The sequence below is a fragment of the Theobroma cacao genome, chromosome 7 (genome assembly GCF_053813885.1).
Source record: "Theobroma cacao isolate CCN51 chromosome 7, ASM5381388v1, whole genome shotgun sequence".
Lineage (NCBI taxonomy): Eukaryota > Viridiplantae > Streptophyta > Magnoliopsida > Malvales > Malvaceae > Theobroma > Theobroma cacao.
In genome coordinates, this window is record NC_142645.1 from 7601155 (window position 1) to 7628200 (window position 27046).

General features: G+C 32.4%; 1 protein-coding gene and 2 pseudogenes across 4 annotated transcripts; all 3 read right to left on the bottom strand.

The window, feature by feature from the left end:
* Window positions 1–657: 657 nt before the first annotated feature.
* Window positions 658–8820, bottom strand: LOC108662800 (uncharacterized). 4 transcript variants are annotated; one of them, XR_016027587.1, is made up of 5 exons: window positions 7634–8820; window positions 5997–6068; window positions 3764–5770; window positions 3208–3667; window positions 658–844 (listed from the first exon to the last, which is right to left on the bottom strand). XR_016027587.1 is itself a non-coding variant. In XM_088808511.1 (4 exons), the coding sequence occupies exons 1-4, from the start codon at window positions 8616–8618 to the stop codon at window positions 3306–3308; spliced, it is 3426 nt and encodes a 1141-aa protein (XP_088664637.1). In that variant the 5' UTR covers window positions 8619–8819; the 3' UTR covers window positions 3017–3305. The 4 variants fall into 4 exon arrangements, 2 of the variants coding, with proteins under 2 accessions (XP_088664637.1, XP_088664638.1); XR_016027588.1 differs by having other exon boundaries at window positions 3208–3356; window positions 7634–8819; XM_088808511.1 differs by lacking the exon at window positions 658–844 and having other exon boundaries at window positions 3017–3667; window positions 7634–8819.
* A 3704-nt stretch (window positions 8821–12524) lies between these two features.
* LOC148761587 (putative LRR receptor-like serine/threonine-protein kinase At3g47570) lies at window positions 12525–19533 on the bottom strand (annotated as a pseudogene).
* Window positions 19534–19829: 296 nt separating this feature from the next.
* Window positions 19830–26281, bottom strand: LOC148761588 (sphinganine C4-monooxygenase 1 pseudogene; annotated as a pseudogene).
* Between the last annotated feature and the right edge of the window lie 765 nt (window positions 26282–27046).

Sequence of the window (27046 nt, forward strand, 5' to 3'; positions counted from 1 at the left end):
GAGATTGATACATATATTTAAGAAAAGATAAATACATGAAAGTAAGCAATTATCGCTCATGGCAGAAGAGCTCTGAGAAAACCCAAGGGGTCATGGCTTGAAAGCAGCAATATATGAGAGACCAGCAGAATACGGCAAAACAAGAGACTTAAAAAACAGGGAGAATGAAGTCTAAATGACATGGAGACGTTTGATGGGGCAGAATCAAAGCTGGGGGCAGCTGGGAGCAGAACAAATCTGTTGATGTAGCAATTCAGGGAGAAACAGCAGTGGTATTAACCATAACAGGACCACATGAGGCAGAGTCGTATAAGGGGAGAGGATTGTGCCAATGTTAGGACCCTCACAGAACACTAGGGGAGAAACAACATTATCTCATAGACAGATTCATCATAACAGCAAATTAAGAAAAAGCCAGCAAAGTCCCTAATCACAACAGGCTCAACAAAAGCGTGTCGAATGTTCTGGTACGTATTTGATAGCACACATTTTAATTCAATCTCTTCAGACTGTTGTTTTTCAAATGATTGTATTTAGTTTTCCCTCAAGAAATTTGTTAAGATAATTATACAAATTATTTAGTTAGAGGTATTATACAATACTATAATCTACTTAGATTACAATATCTAGTTAACAATTATACTATAATACTGTTAGTTAGTTAGAGTTATATTATAAATGAAATTAAGATAACATACATAATTTAGATTTCTCAATCAAAATAAAAAATGAGGATAGGTTTAACCACAAAAAAGAAAAACCTCATCAACTTGGACAAAAAGCATCCAAAAGAAATGCAAAAGCAGCAGCAACAACAAAGATTACTCAAGGAGCTGAAACCAATCTGAAAAAAATAAAAGCAGAAGCCATCATGTAATCATCTCTCAGCAGCCAAAGACCAATAAAACAGAGAACCAAAAGCGCAAGAATGAAGCAAAGAAATGCATGCTCACACAATCTGCAGAAACGAAATCACATCAAAGGTTCAAAGAAGCGAGAACCAACCAATAACCATAATGAATCCCATGAAAAAATCAGCAAAATCAAAATCCATTCAAGCAGATCAGGATGAAGCTTAAACAGAGTGAAACAACAACAGATATTGATCCCTCCCAGCACCGGCCTTGGCAAGTGAATCAGCAATACTGTTTCCAGATCTAAGAGTGTGTTGAATTTGCCACTGTTTAACTTTACTAGCCAAAACAATGATAGGAAGCACTTGATTCCTCAAATTCCAGGGAGCCAAATCAGGGGACTTAGTCCATTTAATAGCAGTAACTAAATTACTTTCAAGAATCAAACAGTGAGAAAATGCCCATCTTGAAGTCTTGTATGATCTAATTCTCTTTTGGCCAAATCGGTCGACATTAAGTTCTTAAGTTCTTTTACAGTTCTTCTGGAAATCTTTTTTCAAAAACTCTACAGTAACTTGGTAGCTGCTAATTTACTGGTTTAATGTGCGTTAGAGAAAGATTGTTGGAGTTAAATCAATGCTGCAAAGCTGTATTAAAAATCAAACTTGAGGAAGGCTAACTGTTAATGACTTTTGACACCTTACCAGAAATTAAGTATTTTAGCTTTAAAAGAATTAGAACAAATTGAACATATTAGCATTTTAGTTTTACTTTTAAAAGAATTAAGTATTAAAGAAACTGCAAAGCTTAAGCAGGTCAATATATATTGACTTGTAAGTTAAGTAGCAGTGAAAACAACGATGGAATTAATACATACAAAAGGTGCTTGTAGTGAGTTTCCCTCCACTTGCCTTTGGTAATTTAGGAAAGCAAATCGAAAAGGAGAAAACAGCCTTCCTTACTAAATTTAGAAATCTCTGACCAAAGAAAACATGAATTTCCAAAACCAGTATATCAGAATCTAATTAAGTACCACCATTAGGTGGAGAGGTAACTTTAAAGTGAAATTGTGAGATCACTGGTATTTATCTTTTGTATTGATTATATAGTAAATGTGAGTAAGCATTGAATGAACTTGAAGAAAAGAAAATCCAGATTTGTCGAAAAATTAATCCAAAGAGCTAAACAAAACAAAAAATCAATTACTGATCTGCAACTTTCAATAATGAAATCTAGAATTTCCTCTTTGGACCTCAAACATTTCCCAGAATAGAACTCAACAACTAGAAGAAATAAAGTTCGGAAACAAAAACAACAATCTCTGCAATATTACTAAAAGGACAAAATGAACTCAAGCAGCAGTATGTTACATGCTTACAAAGAAAAGCTGAAGCTTACATTTTAGCAGATCCTATAGAACTAATAAACCCAAGAATATATTGTTGCCTTTAATGTTATGCTCTTTGATCATATGACAAGATGATGAGAGATAAACAAAGAGATAGTGATGGAGGTAAAATTAGAGAAAGTTGGATGACAAGAGAGAAAAATGGAGAGCACAACAAAATGGGGAGCAAAGCAAATGAATGACGGGAGAGAAAATTTGAGAGCATTTAATTTGTTTAAAATGATTTTAAAGGTATTTTTGTTATCTCATGATTAAAATTAGCTAAAAACAGTTAACTTTATATTGAAGGTTATTTTTGAAATGAGTTATTTCTTACAATTTCCTCATTTATTTGTTCATATTGGTTGTTTCCAGACTATGCATTACCAATATTACATGGACAATCATATTAAAATATTATAATGATTAACAATATAACAAGTAGAACCTAATTTTGTCCTTACTGTAGAATTCACTGAACACTTGAGCTATTCCAAGTTAATGAAATACATAATTTGTTTTAAAAAAAAAACCTAATTTTTGTACACCTCTAAATGTTATATTTGTACATGTTTCTAACTTTTATTTTTCTTTTTTCCTATCAGAAATATAAGCAATATAAACTAAATCTTATATCTCTATATAAGTGTTTTTTATGAGATTATATTTACAAATAAAGATTATAATTACATCAAATAACTTTTAATATATGCTATAATATAAAATAAATTTATAAATAAACCAAAAGTTATCCACCCAATAAAATAGATCTATATAATACAATAATAAAATTTATTCGGCCTGAGTTTTCATAGCATAACATAAAACTAAAGACAATTTTGAAAATTCAATAAGTTAAAGACAACATCCTAAAGCAACAATCACGCGCAGAAAAAGAAATCAAGACAAACACTTGCCTCCAAAATAAAGAAGGAGACAGGCAATTACTAGGTAAAACAAAAGCACCTTGACATTGATACGTTGAACCTGCACTCAAACTTATTGTCTCGATTTGGGATTCAAAGGAGTCCAATGGAAGCGTCATCAACATGATGGTATTTTCATCAAGCCTGCTTGTTCGAATCCTTCAAAAACTTGATTTTGATCTTCTTCAGCTGAGCAACAACGTTTTTCATGTCAATCCTCTCTTCTGACAACTCTTTTGAACATTCTAATGCCAATTGCAAAATAGACAATGCACAATCTTCTATTGCAAAATGTTCTTGCTCCTTGGTACCAATGAGCAAATTGGCATCTATAACTTGGGTTAATCCACATGGTAATGACTCAGTCACCCAATGTATTAAGCTCATTTCTCCAACAAACATTTCATCTGTGGGCTTTTTTCTTGTTAAAGTTTCAATTACAAGAATACCAAAACTGTACACATCACCTTTTATGGAAACAACTCCTTGTGTTCCGTATTCTACATGCAAGTGATTAAAACAATCCTCAAAATATGCAATGATTTTACATGAATTATCATAATGGATAAATAAAAAGTCTAAAGTTTAAGCATTACCTGGTGCCATATACCCAATTGTTGCTAGTGTTATGGTTTGTAAGGTTGAATCCTCTTCACCTAACAGCTTTGCAATGCCAAAATCACCCAAATGTGCAACCATGTCTTCATCCAATAGAACATTGTTGGGTTTTAAATCACAATGGGCCACAGGAATTGTCTGACCATGATGGAGGTATTCTAATGCGGAGGCTACATCAATCATAATGTTCAACCTATGCAAGATATCAAGAAAGTAGTTATGAGAATACAACCACTTCTCAAGGCTTCCATTAGGTATGAACTCAAGTACCAAGGCTTTAAAATCAACATTGCAGCAAATACTGATGATTTTGACCAAATTTCGGTGGCGAATGTTGCGCAAGACCTCACACTCAATGTCAAAGCTCTTAAATGATCCTTCTACCTCCAAATTAAAGACTTTAATGGCAATGTTCAATCCATCTGAAAGAGCACCTTGGTATACCAAGCCAAAACTCCCTGCGCCAAGTAGTTTGCTTTCACAAAAACCATTTGTAGCTTGATGAAGCTCTTGGTATGAAATTCTTCTCCACTTTGCTAAACCAATGGAATTTTCTTGATCAATTTTTTGCTTTGAATGCTTTCTTCGACTTTGGAAGAAAAAGACAATTAATGCTAGAATTAATAGCATCGAGCCAACAGGCAATAGAATAAATTCTATAAGCTTAGTAGCTTTCCTCGAATGTTTAGCAGAATTACTTGTGCATGGTGGGAGTTGCAGTCGAGGTGAACCACATAGTGCATCATTCCCCATCAATGATTGAATTGAGAAGTTGGCAAAGGGTCCTCCGTTAGGAATTTCTCCGTGCAATCTATTGAATGAGACATTCAAATACTTGAGATGCAAGAGTTTTTGCAAGGACTTTGGAATAATTCCAGAAAAATTATTCCTTGATAGATCCAAGAATTCCAATCCTATCAGCTCACCAAATAAATCAGGTATAGACCCATACAATCTATTACTAGATAAGGAAAGATAAGTTAGGTCTTTAAGATCACCAATGCTACTCGGAATTTCACTTGATAATTGATTTTCTGAAAAATCAATAATTGTAACAACTTTCCACTTTCCAATGTCAACTGGCAGAGCCCCGTTAAGAAAATTGGAAGACAAGTTTAGTTGCAAGATATCTATAAGCCTTGTGAAGGTTGAGGGAATTGAGCCAATCAACTTGTTGGAGTCAACAAATAGCTCTCTAAGAGAAATAATATCACCCAAGCATGCTGGTAATGGTCCACCCAATTTGTTACCTGTGAGATACAAGAAACCCAAACTCTGTAAACGGCATAAGTCAGATGAAAGGGATCCTTCTAACTTATTGTCTGCAAGGTCAAGACCTTGCAACTTTTCTAATCTTCCGATTGTGGTCGGAATAGATCCAATCAGTTCATTGTTATTTATGTTCAAGCTGATCAAGTTGCTTAGGTTGCCTATCTCTCCAGGAATGTTGCCTCCAATGTTGCAGTGCGAAGCACTGAATATTCGTAGGGAAGTAGAGAGATTTCGTATAGACTTAGGAAGTTCACCATCGACCAATGGATTCGCATCAAATCTCAAGAACGTCAAGTTTTTGCAATATGCTAAAGATGAGAGAAAGCTCATTTTTGGAAATGAAGGTGTAAGAACTAAACTATTATTCTGTAGGTTGAGAGTTTGTAGATCTCTTAGGTTTCCGAGGTCAATGGGAATATATCCAGAAAATGAATTAGATGACAAGTCAAGCTCTGTTAGCTTAGAGGCATTAGAGATGGAGGTAGGTATTGTTCCGTTTAACTCATTTGAACCAAGTAGAAGAAATTCAAGTTTTGGAAGCCAAAGTCCTATGCTCCATGGAAGAGAACCTGAGAGATGGTTTACATCGAGTGCAATGGCCCACAGAGTTGAGCTATTAAAGATATGAGGAGGGATATGTCCGGAGATACTATTAGATTCCAAATTCAAAATTTCCAGTTTTGGTAGGTTGCCTATCTCAAGTGGTATTTTACCTGCCACAAAATCAGAAGAGTCATTTGAATTTGTTGTAGTGATCTAGAAGTAAATAACAAAATTAATCCTAAAAATTTTACGCACATTCCTATTTTTATATTTTATATTATAGATGTATATAATAAAGAGCCAAAAAATTAGGATTTGTAATAATGCTATTCAAATATTTACAACATTTGCAGCTATACATAAACTAAACATAATAAAAAAAATGTAACTTATTACCTGTCAATTTATTATAAGTAATAGTGAGCGATTCCAACAGTGTTAGGTTACCAATCTGTCGTGGTATTTCACCTGCATAATGAAATTGATCCCTTAAATATTTTGAAATTTAGCAACAACTCACGAGGCCCTTTTGTTTGTCAAATGAAACAATCAAAATTATCAAACGAAGTTTAGAATTTAGATAATACAAAGCAATATAATCTTGCACTTTGCGGCTAATTTATTATTTTCCTTTTCAAATTTTAAAATATAGTGTAAATATTTTAGAAAAAGTTGAAAGAAAAATATTTGATAAAATTTATCAGCTAAAAGTGATACCGAATATAATAGAAAAAAGAATAAGGAATTAAGACAAAAATAGCTAATCTAATTATATTTATTTTTTAGTTCAAAAGGATCCATAAGGAAATTTCAAATTCTAAGGACAGTTTCATCTAATTTTGTCCATTTGTGTACCCAAGAGAAATGAGAGGCAGGACTGTGAAAGAAAGGGAGGGACGACCTGCGGAGAAGGAAAGGGCAGAGGAATAGGGGGGAAGGGGCGATGACCACTCGGAGAAAGAAGGGGAGGAGAAGAGGAGGGAGAGAGAGAGAGAGAGAGATGGAGGAGGAAGAGAGAAACTGGTGAATGGTTTTGGTAGGGGCCATAATGATATTTACCTCCCTTTTCTGAGTGGAGCAGACAGCATTCTTGAGAAGTTTCATAAGCCAAGGGGGGCTGCCAGCTGATCCAGTAACAGTGAAGCAACTACTAGTATTTTTCAATAAGAAAATTTACATTGTTTTGTTGTTCAATAAAGTGTGGTTTCCTAATCTAGCGAAATTGGTAGTGGAAAACCGGTCATCACGAACATCAATTCTTGTACTTTACATAAAAAAAGATAAAATATACATAATCTAATAAGTGATGGTAGTGAATTTAATAGAAGAAGTAAGAAGGAACTAAAACAAGGTATAATATACAAAAAAGCCCTTAAACTAAAAATTTAAATAAGTCTTTTTATTTTTATTGCATTCAATCAAGCCTTTTTACTTTTATTTTGAGCCAAATAAACTTTTTATTTTGAGTCAAATAAGTCCTTATGACTAATTATTAACTCAATCAAAATGTCATTTGTTATTCTATATCGCGTGACCCTGATGTAGTATACTAAAATGTTATAATTGATTATGATGTAGTATGCTGGTATATCATAATTAATGAGAATATGATATGCTAATTTGACATGATAACATGATCATATGGCATTTTTACTCTTTACATCAATTTCATATCAGTGTCATATGGATATAAAATGACAAGTGGCATTTTTACTAATGACAATTAGTTAATCATTAGTCATAAAGGCCTATATGACCCAAAATAAAAATACAAAGGCTTGATTAAATGCCATAAAAGAATAAAAGTTTATTTGAATATTCTTGAATAATCTAGAGGCTTATTTGAGCATTATGCCTTAAAACAATTACAAGATTGCAAAAAATGTGACATTGTTTAAAAAAACCTTAATATAAAAAGAAAAGTAAATATTGTAGGCTAAAAAAGAGAAAAAAAGAAAAACGCTTTGTAATAGTGAGAAAGAAAAGACTAAAAATATGTCAAAAATGCATCTCAATATCTATTTTAATTTTACCTTTGAGGTCGTTGATTCCGAGAAACAGAAGCTTAAGCATAGTCAAATTTCCTATTTCTTGTGGTATAGCTCCCTCCAAATGATTATAAGGTAAATATAATTCTTCCAACTCTTTGCATTTGAATAAACTCATTGGAAGTGGACCAGAAAAGTTATTATAACTCAAATAAAGTTTTTTTAATTTAGGTAGACGATCGAACATATCTGATGGTATATGACCATTCAGATTATTACGTCTTAAATTGATTACTTGCAAGAAAGACATGTCGAGCGGGATGGAAGGCATGGAACCAATTAGCTGGTTGTAGTCGAAATAAATTTCTAGCAATGAAGATATATTGAAGACTAAGGAAGGTATGGAACCTGAAAGGTTATTTTTGCCCAAATCTAAAACTCTCAAGCTAGAAAGGTTTCTGATTTCCACAGGGATATGTCCTTGCAGATAGTTGTTAGACAAGTTCAAGACCTCTAGTTTTAACAAAGAGCACAAAGAAGAAGGGATAACTCCCACGAAGTTATTACGGGACAAACTCAAGTTTTGAAGTTTAGGGAAGGCATCAAACCAGGATGGGATTTTCCCATTGAAATTGTTGGAATGCAAAATTAGAAATTTCAGGTGGTGTAGATTAGCCAACTCGATAGGCAACGAGCCATGAAAACTGTTGTTTCCAATGTTAAGAGAAGCAACGAAAGACAGATTCCCCATCTCTGGTGGTATGATGCCAGAGAGATTCATGCCAAATAGATCCAAAGCAATGACTCTGTGGTGTCGAGATCCGCAAGTGACGCCAACCCAATTGCAAATAGAGATAGCAGTAGACCAGTTGGTTGTCAGGAGATCATTGTTGACACGGGCTTTTAGTGCAAGAAGAGCCAACCGGTCTGTGCTGATGCCCGTTGTTGTTGATTTCAGAGAGAATGAAACCCCAAAATTAGGCAGCAACACCACCACCATAAGAGCCAAAATGAACCGAGTGTTTCCCATGAAGTTAATGTTGAAGCGGAACTTGCAAAAGGAAAAATTTTAAATTATAAATGGGAAAGATGATGTTTCTATTTCAATATATAGAAAATGCAGAAATTGTGATGGGACAAATTTTCACACGCTTCCATGCCCTTCCACGGTGAGAGAAAATTTACCACGGAGAGATTCTTAAAGAGTAATGTTATCGTTTCTGATTCAGTTTAATAAACATATCTAAAGCCCAAGAAAAGTACTTTTATTTTTGTATACACGTGATACACAATTATATAAGTTGAAGTAACTCTCTTCCATATCCCATGAATCTCTTCCTCTTCTCGGACCATGATTGAAATCTGAGATTTCAAACTAAAATTCTAAATACTTATTATCGAGGTATATGTTCAAATACTAAAATAAACAACTACAATTAAAGAAATGTGTAAATTTTTTTTAAAAAATTTATTCTAACTGCAAAAACGAACATCGAAACAGATAAACCCATGAAGATATTAGCTCCACACAATAGCATATGAAAATGTGAATTATAGACAAATCACTTTCTGTCAAGCTCCATCAATTCTAACAAAGACTTTTTTGGTGGCCATAATTTATTAAGTCTTCTCAAACGTTGACTTGCACATCCAACTCCTTGCAGTGACCCTATAGGGTCATAACTATGACCCTTAACTCGATAGTCACTAAAGTTAATATTTTTTAAGCCACCAGTTTTTTTTTTTTTTTTGTGGCTATAAATTAAGTCCTATGAGTTGGTAAGAATGCTTCCACCCGTCATGCATGACCAACTTGCTTGTCATCAAGGTTGATATTTTTCAAGCTACTAGTTTTCTTGCAACGTGCTTTGCAGTTCCCATGTATCTACTTATTATTTATTCCACTGACAACTCTTCATTATCCTTTTTTCTTATCTGAAAATTAAAATTTTATTTTCTTAGTGTAAAAATTAAATATATTTTTTATAATTAAAAAAAATATGCGAACATTATTTGTTAAGTCGGAGATCATGCACCAACTAATTATGAGTTAAATGCTCTAATGCAAAAAAAGTTATATATATATATCATTGAAGCAAATACTTACGATTTATTTTGTAACCAAAAAATGACTTTTTGGAAAAAAAATTTTGGTGTAAAATATTTTATAGCAATAGTTTAATATTTTCTATTGTTTGAATAAATTGCTGAAAATATTTTTTTTTGAAAGTTGTTACTTTTATTTGAATCATCTTATAAAAAATATTTTCCACATCATTGGTGGAGTTATTTGGTGTTAAAAGGGATTGATGGTGCCATTTGGTATTTTTTGAAATCGCTTTCCATTTAGCCAACTCACAACCTGCTAGCAATCTATTTCAATCTTTGTAACAGCAACGTTTTCTCGGCAGCAAATCAAGAGAAACCATAACATAAAAATATCAATATTCATCGATTGTGTAAGACATCTAAACCTTATGTTTATAAATTTGTATTCATCAAATGACAATCTAAATGGCAAATCATTGAAATATTTTTTTATTATAATTATTAGTAAGATTTATCTAATTTATAAATAAAAATTTTAATGTGTTAAATGATTTCATTAATTTTTTTAAAATTTTAATGGTACTGAATAATTAAATATTAATATTTTACGTTAAATATTAATTTTTTTATTTTTTAATATTGTAAGTTAAATATTAATATTCATCAAACCTATACTCTTAGGCTTAGTAAATAAGACTTTCTTGTTTTTTATGGAAAATGTCTTAGGTCCCTTCATAATAAGAGTTTTTATTTTTTGGTTCTATGGAAAATGTCTAAGGTCCCTTAGTAATAAGAATTTTTATTTTTTTTATTTTATGGAAAATGTCTTACACATTCGTCGGTGTTTAATTTCATATTGACTTATAAAATGCTTTACATATGAAATAAAATTTTAATCTTTCAAACAAGTATAAGTCTTAAAAACGTTTTACAAAAAATTATTTTATGTCAAAACAATTGAACCATAAATGCATTTTTATTTTCTGTTTGAGCAATGACTCTCTATAATCTTTTGTTTTAATATGGAGTTAAATTTCCACTTCCATTTTATAAAATTGTGGGAAAATCACAACTTTCAGTTTCTTTGACAAATGATAATATAGTGGAATGTCTAAGATATGGATATAACCATTAAAACAAAAAAATATTAAAAGACTCAAGATAAGGGGCATCCAATTGTCAATTGACATGGCAAAAATTGAAGACCACTCAATTAGTGCAAGATTCTCTGAATGATTATCAATTCTAGATGGAGTTCTTGGATGCAATGCTTTTGGGTAAGCCTCATTTTGTCAACAAAATGAATGAAGTTGTTATGTTAATACTCAAAGTAGAAAACCAATGAAGTTTTCTAACCCAAACAATACACTATAATTGTAGCTACGTATGACTTGAAGGCAACTTTTTCTTGTATTTAGAACTTGTAACTTAGAAAGATTGCGGTTGACTGATGACTTATATGATCACAATATTCTACCATCTAGCTCAAAATCCAAGTTTAAGTTGCACTCTTGTCAATTCAATTATTTTCAACAAGACATTTCATAGATAGAAATCAACCAAACACTGACAAAAGTAGAAAATGTAGACCATTTTAAAACAGCAAAAGACTACTGAAGAGACATGAGATATATTTATCAACAGATGTTACCTATCACAAAGCCACCTGCCACCTTGACTAATTTCTTTTTTGACAATTAACATGGAAACATGGTAAGGGTCAAGATTGCTACATCACACTGAAGTATTACATTTTGACGTTCCATAACAATGTAGGCAATCTTCCATAAGAATTTGCTAGGTCCCCTCAATCTCTCTGATTCGGTTGCTCCATAAACAGAATGTGTTACTGGACACCACTGTACATTTTGAAGCTTCCTTTACAAATTATGATACGAGAAGGGAAAATTAGGGCAACCGACCCATAGACACCGTGTTCATAGAAAGGACAAGCATGAAGCGCGTTGACTGTTTTGGTTCCTATTTGATGGTACATATTCAAATTCAATCCCTTTCACACAATTTTTCTCAAAAGATTAGTTTTTTTCTCTGATCCTTAGCTCACGTTGCTCCCTTTTCTCAAGGTTTTCAAGCTCTAACCCGAACAATACACTCTAAGTGTAGAAAGTCTATGGTTGACATAAGTCTCATATAATAAACAAATTCTGCAATCCAGCCCAAATTGCAAGTTTACGTCGCAATCTGGTCCATTGTTTTCAATAGGACATTTTGTCGTTAGGAATGATCTACCATCCAGCCCAAATTATAAGTTGCCCTCGCAGTCTTGTCCATTGTTTTCAATAGGGCATTTTGTGATTAGAAATCAACCAATATAAAGAAAATACATGTAAAATATTCTAATATATTTACAGCAAAAAGATTACTATGACATATTTATAAAAGAGATATTTTGATTTTAAAGTTAATATAAATTGTGTGATATAACATGACTTTCATAATTTATATGTAAAATTTATGTTCCGAACATAGCATAACTGGAAATTGAAATAAACTTAGAATTTTTAATAGAAAACTAGGAATTCTTTCTCAACTCTATTGAATTCTGCTTTGAATCTCTAGAAAAACAATAGAAATATCAATTCTTTTGATTTGGAGAAGACAAGATTGAGATACATAAGAAGCAAACAGTCCAACAACAAACATATTACAGCAACTGAGATACACCACCAGAAGCAAACAATAAAAGATTATCAGAACAAGTACCAATCATAACATTCAATTGAATTGCTAATGCAACAGAGCAGAACACCATTACCCATTCATGAAACAGAGCACCACCATGAAAACCATAAACTGAATTCCTATATACATAAAACAAATCCCAGTCGTATTGCTTATTTTTATATCGATATACATAAGTTAATATCTAAAGAGGTAAACATATAATATTACGAATAAAACTAATTGGAGTATCAATTTAGATAAGATAGTTTTGAGTATAGAAATGCTTTTTGGTAAAAGTTGTAGTCTATAAACTTAAACAAATATTAAATCAGAGTACAAGAACAATTAGAATACTAATTCCACATAATAGCATTTATAAATGTGAAATTGTACATCCAAGATTCTCAACTAATTTCTTTGTACTCAGTGAAATTGTAGTTGTTGGTGAAATTGTAGACACATCCCTCTCATTTACCCTCCTGCATTCAGTGAAGGTCCATCATTGATCAGAAGACTTAATTAAGTCATCGTCATCTCAGTCGCCTAATCTATACTTGGTAAAGAATAATTGTAGCAAGTTGCGCACGGCGAAGTTATTTAGTTGGCCGTGTGTCCCTTCCAATAGACAAGCTGCTAGCTTTTCTTGTAACGTGCTTTCCAATTCCCATCTAGTCATCATTACTCATATTACATTATGAACTACTTGCAAATGAATATTATCTTGTAACTTAATCTTTTCACGTAAGGAAGGCTGGAAACTGCAATGTCAGATGGTTTTGTTAGGTTGGAGAATGGACAAACAAATATGTATAGAGAGGAATTGGAGAGAAGAAGAGAGAAAGAGAGAGATTACTATAACTTATTGGGCCTTCTCAAAAGCCAACTTCGATTCCGACCTCCCTATTTATTTGTTAATTATTTTATTATTAAAATAATAAAATAGTATTTTATATTCATATATGAATATTTTATTTTTTTAATTTTAAAATAATATAATAGTATAACTTAATCGAGCTCATACTTTAAAAATTCATGCCTAAGCCTAACCCGAATCGGGTCAAAGTCCATGAATCTAGACAAAGTAACTTAATCTTTAAACACCTCTAAAGGTTGTATTTGTACATGCTTCTAACTTTTATTTTTCTTTTTTCCTATAAGAAATATAAACAATATAAACTAAATTTTATATCTCTGTAAGTGATTTTTAATGAGATTATATTTACAAGTCAAAATTATAATTACATCAAATATCTTTAAATATACACTATAAAATCAAACATTTATAAATAAACTAAAAGTTTTTGACCCATAAAATAGATCTATATAACACAGCAATAAAATTTATTTGGGCTTAGTTATCATAGCATAACATAAAACTAAAGACAATTTTGAAAATTTAATAAATTAAAGACATGAACATTCTGGAACAACCAACTAACAAAGAACAGAAAAAATCAAGACAGACACTTTGCCTCCAAAACAAAGAGAACTAGAAATAATGGATTGCTAGGTAAAAAAAAAGCACCTTGACATTGATACAGTTGGACCTGCTCTCAAACATCATTGCCTTGATTTGGGATTCAAAGGAGTCAAATGGAAATGCCAGCAACATGATTGTATTTTCATTAGACCCGCCTGTTCCAATCCTTAAGTTCCCATGTATGATGTATCTATAATTGTTATGTAATCGACTGATAACTCTTTATTATTTTTTATCTAAAAATTTAAATTTAATTTTTAAAATAAAAGATTATATATATGTTTATCATTGAATTGAAAACTTAGAGTTTGTTTAGTAAATGAAAAATAACACTTTGAAAAAAAAATTCAGTGTAAGATATTTTTTATTGGTTGGACAAATTGTTGAAAATTTTTCACATGATCAACGGGTATTTTTCTGATTGACCTATAAAATATTTTACATTTACAATAAATTTTTAATCTTTCAAATGAGTATAAGTCCTCAAAACATTTTTTGACTAATGTTTTACCTCGAAACAAATGCACCCTAGATACATTTTTATTTTCTATTTGAACAACAACTCTCCAGTATTTAATGTGGGATTAATCACTTCCAATTTGATAAAAATGTGGGAAAAATCACATCTTTCAGTTTCTTTCACAAATGTTAATTTGATCGAATGTCTAACATATGGAGTTAAACATTAAAAAAAAAAAAGAAAAGAAAAGACCCAAGAGAAGGGGCATCCAATTGTCAATTGACATGGCCAAAATTGAAGACCACTCAATTAGTGCAAGATTCACGGAATGATTATCACTTCTAGATGGAGTTCTTGGAAGCAATGCTTTTGGGTAAGCCTCATCTTGTCAACTAAATCCAAATAAGTGCTTCTTTAGGGATCAAATCTTTGAGCAAAATTTAAACATTTAGGAAAGTGAGTTAATGAAATGTGGTAAGACAATACAATTCGTTTCTGACATCTTAATTCTTTACATAAAAGAAACTTTAAAATTAGTTCAATGCTCACTTTTCAATTAGGAAAAACCGGAATAAGATTCACGATCAATACTGTAGAAATATTTGAAGTTAGAATAAATAATTTTCTGAGTCGATTATTGGTTGTCATTTTAATGCTGAAATTAGGAAACCAATGATGTTTTCTAACCCAAACAATACGCTACGACTTGAAGGCGACATTTTTCTTGTATTTACAACTTGCAACTTAGAAAGGTTGTGGTTGACTGAAGACTTATATGATCACAATATTCTACCATCTAGCTCGAAAAGCAAGTTTAAGTTGCACTCTTGTCAATTCCATTATTTTCAATAAGACATTTCATAGCTAGAAATCAACCAAATACTGACAAAAGTAGAAAATGTAAACCATTTTAAACAGCAAAAGATTACTAAAGAGACATGAGATATATTTATCAACAGATGTTACCTATCACAAAGCCACCTGCCACCTTGACTAATTTCTTTTTTGACAATTAACATGGAAACATGGTAAGGGTAAAGATTGCTACATCGCACTGAAGTTTTACTTGTTGACGTTCCATGACAATGTAGGCAATCTTCCATAAGAATTACCCAGGTCCTCTCAGTCTCTCTGATCTGGTTGCTCCAAAAAGAGAATGTGTCGCTTGACACCACTGTACATGTTGAAGCTTCCTTTACAAATTATGATACGAGAAGGGAATAGCATTTATAAATGTGAAATTGTACATCCAAGATTCTCAACTAATTTCTTTGTACTCAGTGAAATTGTAGTTGTTGGTGAAATTGTAGACACATCCCTCTCATTTACCCTTCTGCATTCAGTGAAGGTCCATCATTGATCAGAAGAGTTAATTAAGTCACCGTCATCTCAATCGCCTAATCTATACTTGGTAAAGAAAAATTGTAGCGAGTCGTGCACGGCAAAGTTATTGCAGTTGGCCATGTGTCCCTTCAAATAGACAAGCTGCTAGTTTTTCTTGTAACGTGCTTTCCAATTCCCATCTAGCCATTATTACTCAGTTGACTATCTTTCTTTTTTAAAGTGGGATTCACACTTCCAATTTGAATATGTAGGACATTCCCCGACTTTCAATTGCTTTTCCATATTAATTGACAAATGATACTTGAATAACATGGTCCATATGAGACATCCTAGTTGTCAATTGCGAAGCCCAAACTTGAAGACCCCGAAATTAGTGTAATATTCTGGCTGATTAAGATCACTACTAACTTCCCAATTCCATGATTAAGATTGCAACTATGCAAAGGTGCACCAAGATTTGGATCTTGAATCCGGCTGGTCTCATTGGGCATCCTCTTTTAAAGCCTAAGTTTGATTCCAGTCCTATCAATAGATAATTAATTTAGATGGATAATATTCAAATTAAATCATAATCTTAATATAATCTAATATAATTTAAATTTAAATTTAAATATACATAATAAAATTTAAGAGTTAAAATTAAATGACACTTGTTTATTTGGCCTGCTGAACTGTTTGATCTGCTAAATTGCCTGACCTGGTTGGAACTCAATAATCACATTCATACATATATCATTATATTTATTCCATTTGTCATATACACAATGTTTAGTCAAAGGCTTCCTTAAATGAAATTGTTAAGTCAATATTTAAATGGCCAGAGAAGCACTAGCAGGATAAAAGGAAAATTTGTGAAAAGCAGGGGAGGTTTAGATGCCAGGCGGCATAGACCGCTTCCAAAGAGCATAGGCAAAACATTGATTCTTAACCTTAATTAGTGAGAAATTTTTGGTTTATATAGTACGAGTACAACTATACAATTGTTAACTAAGATTTGAATCTTGAAGCAGGCTGGTCCTATTGGGCTTTCTCTTTTAAAAGCCAACTTCGATTCCGGCCTCCCTATTTATTTGTTAGTTATTTTATTATTAAAACAATAAAATAGTATTTTATATTAATATATTAATATTTTAAAATTAATTTTAACTTTAAAAATAATATAATATTATAACTTAATCGAGCTCATACTTAAAAAATTCATGCCTAAGCCCAACCCGAATCGAGTCAAAATCCATGAATCTAGACAAGTAACTTAATCTTTGAACACCTTTAAAAGTTGTATTTGAACCTGTTTCTAATTTTTATTTTTCTTTTTTCCCATAAGAAATATAAGCAATATAAACTAAATTTTATATCTCTATAAGTGATTTTTAATGAGATTATATTTACAAGTAAAAATTATAATTACATCAAATATCTTTAAATATATACTATAAAACAAAACATTTATAAATAAACTAAAAATTGTTGACCCATAAAATAGATTTATATAATACAATAATAAAATTTATTTGGGCTTAGTTATCATACCATAACATAAAACTAAAGACAATTTTGAAAATTTAATAAATTAAAGACATGAACATATGCAAATGAAAAGTGGGAAGTCTTCCCTATACGTACCTTGGTAGCAGTCACAAGCACAATAGGCATATGGCAGCCGGTCATCCAAAAGATTGAAGGCAAGGTTGCTACATGGAAAGCTAAAACCTTATCCATGAGAGGTAGAATCACACTTCTACGGTCAGTGCTTAACATTATGCCTATTTTCTACGTGTCTCTTTTTCAGATGCTTGCCTCTATTAGAGCTTCTATAGATAAAATCTTGAAGAGATTTTTATGTGGAGGCCTCAATCTTGTCCGCAACCTCCACCACGTAAGTTGGGCTTTTGTGTGTAATCTATATGGGTCTCTCTTTCACTTTTGCTATATGGTTTTTGAGTAGCAAATATGTTAGGATAGGCTTCCTGAGGTGGGCGAAGTTGATGGCCCCCCTGTTTTTGTTCTTGGTTTGAGGCACTTTTGTTCACTGCTTCAAACTGTCTGTACAAGTCCCTCAGTTTGAATACATAATGCTTTTAGAAAAAAAACAGACATGAACATCCTAGAACAACCAGCTAACAAAGAAAAGAAAAAATCAGGAAAGACACTTGCCTCCAAAACAAAGAAAACTAGAAATAATGGACTGCTAGGTAAAATAAAAGCACCTTGACGTTGATACAGTTGAACCTGCACTCAAACTTCATTTTCTTGATTCGGGATTCAAAGGAGTCGAATGGAAACGCCAAAAACTTGATTTTGATCTTCTTCAACTTGGCAACAACATTTTTCACGTCAATCCTTTCTTCAACATTCTAACGCCAATTGTAAAATAGAAAATGCACAATCCTTTATTGCAAAATGTTCTCGCTCCTTGCTATTGATTAGCAAATTGCCATCTATAACTTTAGTTAATGCAGATGGTAATGACTTTGTCACCCAACGTTTAAGCTTATTATTCCAACAAACATTTCATTCATGTGTTTCTTTCTTATTAAGGTTTCAATTAGAAGAATACCAAAACTGTACACATCACTTTTTACTAAAACAACTCCTTGTGTTCCATATCCTACATGTAAGTCATTAAAACTATCGTCAAAGCATGCAATGATTTTGCATGAATTATCATAACGAATAAAAAAAAAGTCTAAAGTTTAAGCATTACCTGGTGCTGCCAATACCCAATTGTAGCTAGCGTTATGGTTTGTACAGTTGAATCCTCCTCACCTAACAACTTTGTAATGCCAAAATCACCCCAATGTGCAACCATATCTTCATCTACTGGAACATTGCTGGGTTTTAAATCACAATGAGCCACAGGAATTGTTTGACCATGATTTAGGTATTCTAATGCAGAGGCCACATCAATCATAACGTTCAACCTATGCAAAATATCAAGAAAATAGTTATGAGAATACAACCACTACTTGAGACTTCCATTAGGCATGAACTCAAGTACCAAGGCTTTAAAATCAACATTGCAACTACATATATGATTTTACAACACGTTATAATTGTAACTACATATATGACTTGAAGACAACACTTTCCAAGTATTGACAACTTATATCTTGGAAAGATTGTGATTGATTTAAGACTTATGTGATCACATTCTACCATTTAGCTCAAAAAGCAAGTTTAAATTGCACTCTCGTCGATTCAATTATTTTCAATAAGACATTCCTATTTTCAATAGGACATTTCGTGGCTAGAAATCAACCAAATATTGAGAAAAGGAAAAAAAAATGTAAACCATTTTAAAACGGCAAAAGACTACTGAGGCGACATGAGAAATATTTATCAATAGATTTTATCTATCACAAAGCCACATGACACCTTGACTAATGTCTTTTCTGACAATTAACATGGAAAGATGTTAATGCACCTTTTCAAGGCAAGAGTGTAAATTTATTTGTTTTGTCCAAGTCAAATTTATGTAAAGCACCTAATTATATGACTACGAATAGGTTTTGCAAATTCTGCAATTAGGCAAGCTATGCCTAGTCATCTACTTCAGAGTCAAAACATCGACCATTGGTTTCTCAATATTATGAGCAACTCTTTTTTTTTTTTTTTTTTCCAATTAGAGTAGAAAATGATGAAATCCTATCCAGAAGAAAGTTGTTGCCTCATCCTAATCACTCTCAAATAGAAATTAAATATGTAAGTTTTCAACAATGATTTTACCACTTTTGTCATTTGTAAATTATAACATTGAAATTTATAAATTTCATCCATAATTATAAATTATATAAATAATCTAAATATATATAAAAAATATAACTTTTATCCTTTCACTCATGTAAATCATAACATTTTAACATTAACAACATCAACATCCTTAAAGTTAATGTCCACAACCACAAGAGTCAAGACAACTTTTGTCATTTCACATAAGTCATCTAATTAACATTCAAAACTTCTAACCTCTAAGTTCTAATATCTAAGATTCAATGAAACAAAGATAATAAAATTAACTCTGACAATAACTTAATAAGTAGTAAATAAGAAATATATATTATATAAATATAATATATATAAAATAATAAAGTTCAATTTTTTAGTCCATTCGATCTAAATATTTTAAGATAAAAAAATCGACTAAATAAATTGATTGGATTATATTTTTTAGATTGATGAACCAATCAAACCAAACCGTTTTACTCAAATTGCATTTGATTTGATCACCTCCTGTTAGGCCTAGCTTGAGAGCCTCTTTGGGCTCTCTTCTCAGTTGAATAAGACACATATGTTCCCAAAATTCTATCCCACATGGTGAAGAACGGTTGGGAGAAGTTGTATTTGCCACCATGAAAATGATGGTGGACATCGTGGTAGGCAGAATTGTTGCTGAAGAAGATGTGGAAGAGGTTTCCAGCTGGAAGCCATAGCCCGCAATGGTCATCGACCGATTTGATGGTGGCGAAAGAGAAGAAAAATATCGACGTTCGAGGGGACATGCCGGAGAGGATGTAGGACAAGGCCCCACCAATTATGTCGAAGGTGAGAGACTCCAGGGGATGGTTGTAGAATGCTCCGAATGCGTAGGGAACCACAAGTCTGTGACGCTGGGAATGGATGTGTCCGTACAAAAACTTGTTGTGGTGGAAATATCTGTGCATGAAATATTGCCAAGTATCTGATATCAACATTGCTATTACAAACTGTCTTGCGATAACAAGAAAGGAGGTCAATGTCTGGCCTTTAGGAGAAGCCCCAGCATCATTCCCTGTCACCGTATATAAAACGATGGCCACCATGGCCTGAATGGTTTGAAGAAAAAGAACATTTTTTATAACAGCCTCTTTGGACACCAAATTCTTCTCCTCCTCGTCTTTCTTGGAATGCAGTCTGTGATTCTCGAAATACCCCAAGGCCATGCATGTCCCTGAATAAATCCAATAGGCAACAATCGGAACGAAAGCTCCCAGCAATTCATCCGAAATTTCAAAAGCTATGATCTTTCTGCTACACAATGCCAAGAATCCCGGCGCAACGAAATCAAAGCACTTGAAAATACTTGAACAGCCTGCCTGCTTATCAACTTATTCATAGCGAACAGCGATGACCTTGAAGGTCAAACACTTTTAATTAAAGAGCTATTGCATGTGGCTTCTTCATCAAGATTATAAAAAAAATTGTCAAAATATCCCAGCAGTCTTTGTACTCTTGCATTTTCTTCAATTTAGTCATTCTACTCAAAATCGCAACAATTTAGTTCCTTAATTTTGAGAATAATTATGTCACCCAAATCGACTAAAAATTACAATGCCATGTGGCAGATAAGAAAAAAAATATCTTGCCAAAAAAAAAGAGAGGAACTAAATTGAAGAAAGAAGTATGGTACAGGGACTAAATTGAATAAAAATTATTTATTTAGGGACTAAATTGAACCCAAAAATATAAATTTTTTTAGAAATATAAGGAATATATATTTAGCTCACTTTTCAGATTATTATAATTATATATATTTATTGTACTTTAATTAATAGTAGAAGAATTGTTCACTCCATGAACCTAGGTAAGAGGTTGAACCATGTAAATTTTTGTATTTTTCTTTCTCCTTGATTTCTTTGACATTATCTTTATCGTTTTTGGGTTAATTTTCATAAAAAAACTAGAATCAAAACTTCAGGTTTGGTAAATCAAAATTAAATAAGGATGTCAAAAGTTACTAGTTGTACGAATTTCTCAATTGCAAAGTTTGATGGGAAAGCTAGTTTCATGCAGTGATATAGAAAGATGAAAATCTCCTTATGTAGAAAGATTTGAAGTGCCCCTTGCTAGGGAAGTGTTAGGAATGTGTTAGCTCAATAATGATAAGAAAAATATCCAAGAGGGGGGGTGAATTAGATTTTCAAAAGAAATTCTTTCTAACAAATCAAACTTTGAAGCTTGAAGACAAGTTTTTTAAATTTGTTTTCTCTTTGAAATAAGTCAAAAGAAATGAACAAACAAGTTAAAAACAAATTTTCAAAAACTCTTCAAAATAAAATATGCAAACATATCAAAAAGGATTTGAGGTGTGAGTAAAGGAATAAGTTCAAAAACGAATATTCAAATCCTTGAAAAGTGAATTGAAAAACAAATTTAAAAACAATAATTCAAATCTCTTCACAATAAAGTGAAAACATACAAGTATAAAAGTGAAGAGAGAGTGAGCTGTGAGTTTCAAAAAATTTCTGAAAAGTAAAATGTATAAGCTTGTGAAGAAGGGAAATTCTCAAAACTTGCTCTCACTTTAAAATATGTAAAAAACAATTTGGAAATCAAATGAGCAAATAAGTGAAAACTGATTCCAAAAACTTTTCAAAGTGAAATGTATAAATCAAAAGTGTAAGGTAACTTGCAGAGTAAATCAAAGAATAAAGCAAGGTAAGTGTGGATTTTCAAAACTCTTCAAACCAAAGTCAAAAGCATAAGTATTTCAAAGTGAGTCAAAAATTATTTGAAGATTGAGTTTAAGAAAAAGCAAGTTCAAGAACAGATCTTCAAATCTCTTCACAACCAAGTAAAATGCACAAGTAAGACGCAGTGAAGAGTAAAGTGAAAATGCACAAGTTTAAGAGTAAGGAGAAGAAAGAAAAGACACAAATCATTTATAGGGATTTGACGATCTCCATAAATGCCTACATCCTCTTTCTTGGCCAACCGAAGAGTTTGAAATCCACTATGAAATATACTTTTTCAAGGCTCAAGCATAATCTTTACAATAGTGCCCTTTCATGGGCTCAAGCATAACCCTTACAATGCCTTTTCACAAGAGCAAGCATAACTCTTTGCCTTTTCAAGGATTAGGAGTAACCTTTTGCCTTTTCAAGGCTTAGGCATAACCTTTTTCTTTTACAAGTTCAAAACAAATGATACCTCTAAAAGGTGGGTTTGGCTTATTAAGTACATGGAGGAAGAGTTTGGTAAAGCTAAAGAATGATTACAAAACATGTGAGTGAAAGCACAAAGAATTTGAAGCACAAGATAGGTCACAAGCTTTTTGGAAGAATATGAATAACTTGCTCTGGCTTGGTATTTCTCTCTTTTTTCTCTTTTTCTTCATCTCATTCAATTCTTGATCAAATGATCTTTTCTTAGCTTTTCTCTCATCCAAAATGTGTTGGAGAAATCCTTTTTATAGTTTGAGAAGCTTTGGAGCCATTGAGGATGATTTGGTGAAGAAACTAGCCATTGTTCTTGTCTTTTTCATATCTAACGGCTACTTTTAAAGTTTGAGAATCGACTCTTCATTCTTGAGGTGTCAATTTTTCTTTGTTCTAGAGCTTTCTACTTTCAAAAAGATTCTTCATTCTTGAGATATTAGTTCTTCTTATCTGAGAATCGATTCTTTCCTCTCCAGATATCAGTTCTTTTAGCTTTAAGAACCAACATCTGCCTTTCCATGAATTGATTCTTTGTACACCTAGACTTGCAAGAATCGACTTCTTCACTATTGGAATCAATTATTTAGCTTACAGAAACTTGTCTATGTATTCAATCTTGCAAGAATCGATGTTTCCCTTTTTAGCAATTGATTCCTTTTGCTTGAACTGAGATTCAAAGTGCATAAAAGATTCTTCCTTTCACAAAGCAACTTCAAATACAAGTTCAAATGTCAATCAAGTAAGGAAACATAAAAACACATCAAAATCATTCAAAGACCACTTAGACAAGAAATTTTGATCTTTTTTGTCATGTCAAAACTCTAATCATTTTCGAGCTATGAAAGCTAATAAGAAGAAAAAAGGGCAACTAAATGGCATGAAGGATGTTGAAAGGGCAAGTTAGAGGAAGGGTGTGTAAGCATTATTTAACTTTGTATCAAGGATAACATATTTAACCATGTTATTGATGAGGAATTCGTTTCAGAGTTGAGGGAAAGTTTATTGGGGATTTATTTGGTGAAAGGTCTTTCTAACAAGTTGCAACTTAGGTGAAAGTTATATCACTTGAAGATAAAGGAGAATGGAGACCTTATGAAGCATATGAACAAGTTTGACGAAATCAATGATCATTTGAAGAAAGTTGATGTGAAAGTGAAGGAAAAAGAGAAGGCATTGTTGTTTCTCACAGCATTTCCGAATTCCTATGAGGTATTTGTAAAATCTTTAATTTGTGGGGAAAATACAATAATGTTAAAGCAAGTACAAGCAACGTTAATATGCTATGAAGTTTGAAAGAAAAGTAAGGAGCGGGCAGAGAGTCAGTTGACTTGACAATGGTGTTGAGATTTGGAAGAGCAAATCAACTGTAAGAGATCTAAGGGTGGCAAGTTTAGATTTGACATTGTTCAAGATATGGACATATTTGAAGGGATTATCTTACAAAAGTAGATGGAAGTAACGAGAACAAAGGTGAGTGTATTTTTGTTACCATTAAGGATCATTATGTTATCCTTGGAATCACATATGTTTTCAAAAGGATTATCTTGATTTGCTTCACGAAATATTGGTTGGGAATTTAACTTTAGGTGATAATTCAACTGTGAAAGTCATAGTTCTTAGAGTTGTGAGAATTAAAATGTTCGATGAAGTTATGTGCTTTTTTGGGTTTACGCAACGCCTTCATTGTGAAAGTCATGTGTTTGATTTAGGCAATGCCCTCATTGCCTTGTGGTCTCTTACCACAATAAGTCTTCATTAGGCTCCCCACAAGCGTTGTACGTGTGTTTGAGGTAGTTTTTCTCCAAGTGTCTCGAGAACACTTCCAAGTTAAGATGTGTTCTGCCATGTGGATTTCTGGCTCGCGGTTGGCCAATGTTATGCAAGTACATGGCTCCTATGTATGCAATGTCACTATTTGTGACACACATAAAATTTGAGTTGGACGTGTAAGTAGTGTCAGAACTCAATGAATCAAATCTCTTTTGCCCCGTAAGGAAGTCATGCAACACGTCTTCCCAATATTTGTCTGCCATCAATTCATTTAGCCCTACATTGTGGTGAATTAACAAATCCACCATGTTATGCCATCTTTTGTGAAGCTTATCACTATTGAACCCTAGCTATTTGACGCTGTCTTCAACCTGTTTGAAGTTGCTCCATACCTCACGGCAAGATACGCGGTTATTGTCAGTTAAAATCCTACTATGCAAATGTACATATCGAATAGATAGTATATTAGCAAGCAGAGTATCGATCCCATAGAGAATTGATCTAAAACTTCACTAAGTACTAAAATTAGAACAATTTAATCTTATCCAAACACTCAAAATTTAATGATCAACTAAACTAATTAACTAAAGTTTAAACCAACAAGGAAAATCAAAATAATAATAACTTAAGAAAATATCAAATCAAACAAGCCTAGGATTACAATATCCCTCACATTTCATCTAAATCTTGCCTTTCTTCCTTAACTGATTTCAATGGGGTGAATTGCTAACCTAGAGTCCTAAATTATTTATAAAGGTCTCTCGACTCATCTTATAAAAATATCTATTTTAACCAAAACACTATATCTCTATGTGAATTGAAATTAAAATAGACTCTTTAAGTTCAGGCTCTAATCTGGCTACATATGGCCTATAGGTGTATCCCTATCCTATGTGCAAATAAATTAATATGATCATATGCTATCCCAATTTTAGTATACTCTAAACTCCCTTTCCCAAGTTTGTTTAGGTTCCCAGATCAATTTAATTGGTGGCCAAGCAATTAAAAGCATTAAGAACAAATTGGAATAAACAATTCAAATCCCATTAAAAATAAGTAAGAAAGAGATTAAAAACTTAGATTACATGTGAGTTCAATTGTAATCCTAGAAAAAGAAAATTAACTACTCATAAATTGCGAAAACAAATAACATTATAATAAATTTAACCATTGCAAGTAACAAGAACAATAAAAGCCAAGGAAGAAAACAAAACAAAAGTTGCTCCCTTAATCTCCAAGTTTCAGCCTCAACTTCTACCTTCTTGAATCTTCAAAGGTTGTCTCCATTGTTGTTAAACATATCCTATTTATACTAATAGACTTAACCTAAAGTTCCTTAAGTTGACCTAGGGTTTAATTGGGCTTAAAAGTGTAATAAGAGGCTCAAAAATCAATTATCAGTCTTTACAAATTTCTATTCTCGGCACAGTACGTTCAGCCATATTTCGACGCGATTTTCTCTATCTTCAAGGCAGAACTAGGCAAAGTGATATTCATAAAAGTTGTAGATCTGTCTCTTATCTTTGCAATGGTCTAAGAATAACATAATTTTGAGTTCTGTACCTCGAGATATGGCCAAAATACTGAATCATATGCAAGCAGATTTTGAGTCTTTCAACATCTCACTGTCCAAAATTAAACCTAATCACTTTTAATCTTACAAAAATTAAAAAAAACTAATAAATAATAACCAAATGAAAAGGAATAACATAAAATTAAAAAAACTATCTTAAAAGTAACCTAATTATAAAAACAACTAAAAATAAGTAAATTATAATTGAAAATTGAGGAACTAGCTAATATTTCATAACAAAATTGGACTAAAATAATTCTATAAAATAGAATTATCAATTATCTAGTGCTTGTAAGATGTCTTCAGACTCGTAACACTCTACAACATGTGTGTGTGCAGTTTCCTTGTTTGCAATGCTCACACTATCTAGAACCAAGGCATTCAAGCGGGATGTGGTTTGGTCACCAGTTGATGTCATTTTCTCTTTTAGTCTTCAAACCGTGTGATACCTAGCTTTGAAAAGCATTGCTCTGATACCAACTGTCACAAGCTTTGAACTTTAGCCAAGTTTCGTGCGGTGCTGTAGTCTTGTACTCGTAGGACTAAGCAAGCCTTAACGATGTTTATTGAATATTGGAGTGAAAACGTAAAGTAAATAAATATGAAGAAAGAAATTGGGGAGAATAAATAAGTATTATTACTCAAATGAGAGAAAAATAAAGTACCTAAGATCTAAGCACAAAGTAAATTGCTAGAATGCTTGATTCGGCAAACTTGATTTGATTACCTTATAATGACTCCTAAGATTGCTATTTATAATAGCCTACTTGACCAAAACTTGGTGTGCAAGTAAAAGTAAATATGGAAGTATATAAACCAGACTTCCTTGGGGTATAAGAAAAGTAAAGTCCTAAAACTATGCCTATTTGATGAGCAAGTAATCAACAAGGAAAACTTTATTTTTGGAAAGTATTCTAGCTGCCTTAGAATACTTTGCTTGGCTGCCAAGGCGAAAGCTGATGGACCCTTTCATGTGGACTAGCTCGACAATTTATACAGGTTAGACTAGTCACAGATCTGCGGACCGTGACAAGGTATATCTGGTGAGTATTCTGGGGAGGCTATTAAGAGAAGGTATACAAAGGGTCTTTAGGTTGGTTTTGAAAACCATTAAGAGAGATTTTATTGACTTTAATTTCTTAATAGTAGAATAACCATTAATTCTGTGAGGTAGGTAAAAGGC

What these genes read in the sequence shown, in the direction of transcription:
- LOC108662800 (XM_088808511.1), bottom strand. Translation starts at nt 8,618, where the DNA reads ATGGGAAACACTCGGTTCATTTTGGCTCTTATGGTGGTGGTGTTGCTG. An exon ending in CGGAATCAACGACCTCAAAG is followed by an intron (nt 6,069 to 7,633) that starts GTAAAATTAAAA and finishes TTCATTATGCAG; the next exon opens with GTGAAATACCACGACAGATT. An exon ending in AATTGGGTATATGGCACCAG is followed by an intron (nt 3,668 to 3,763) that starts GTAATGCTTAAA and finishes ACTTGCATGTAG; the next exon opens with AATACGGAACACAAGGAGTT.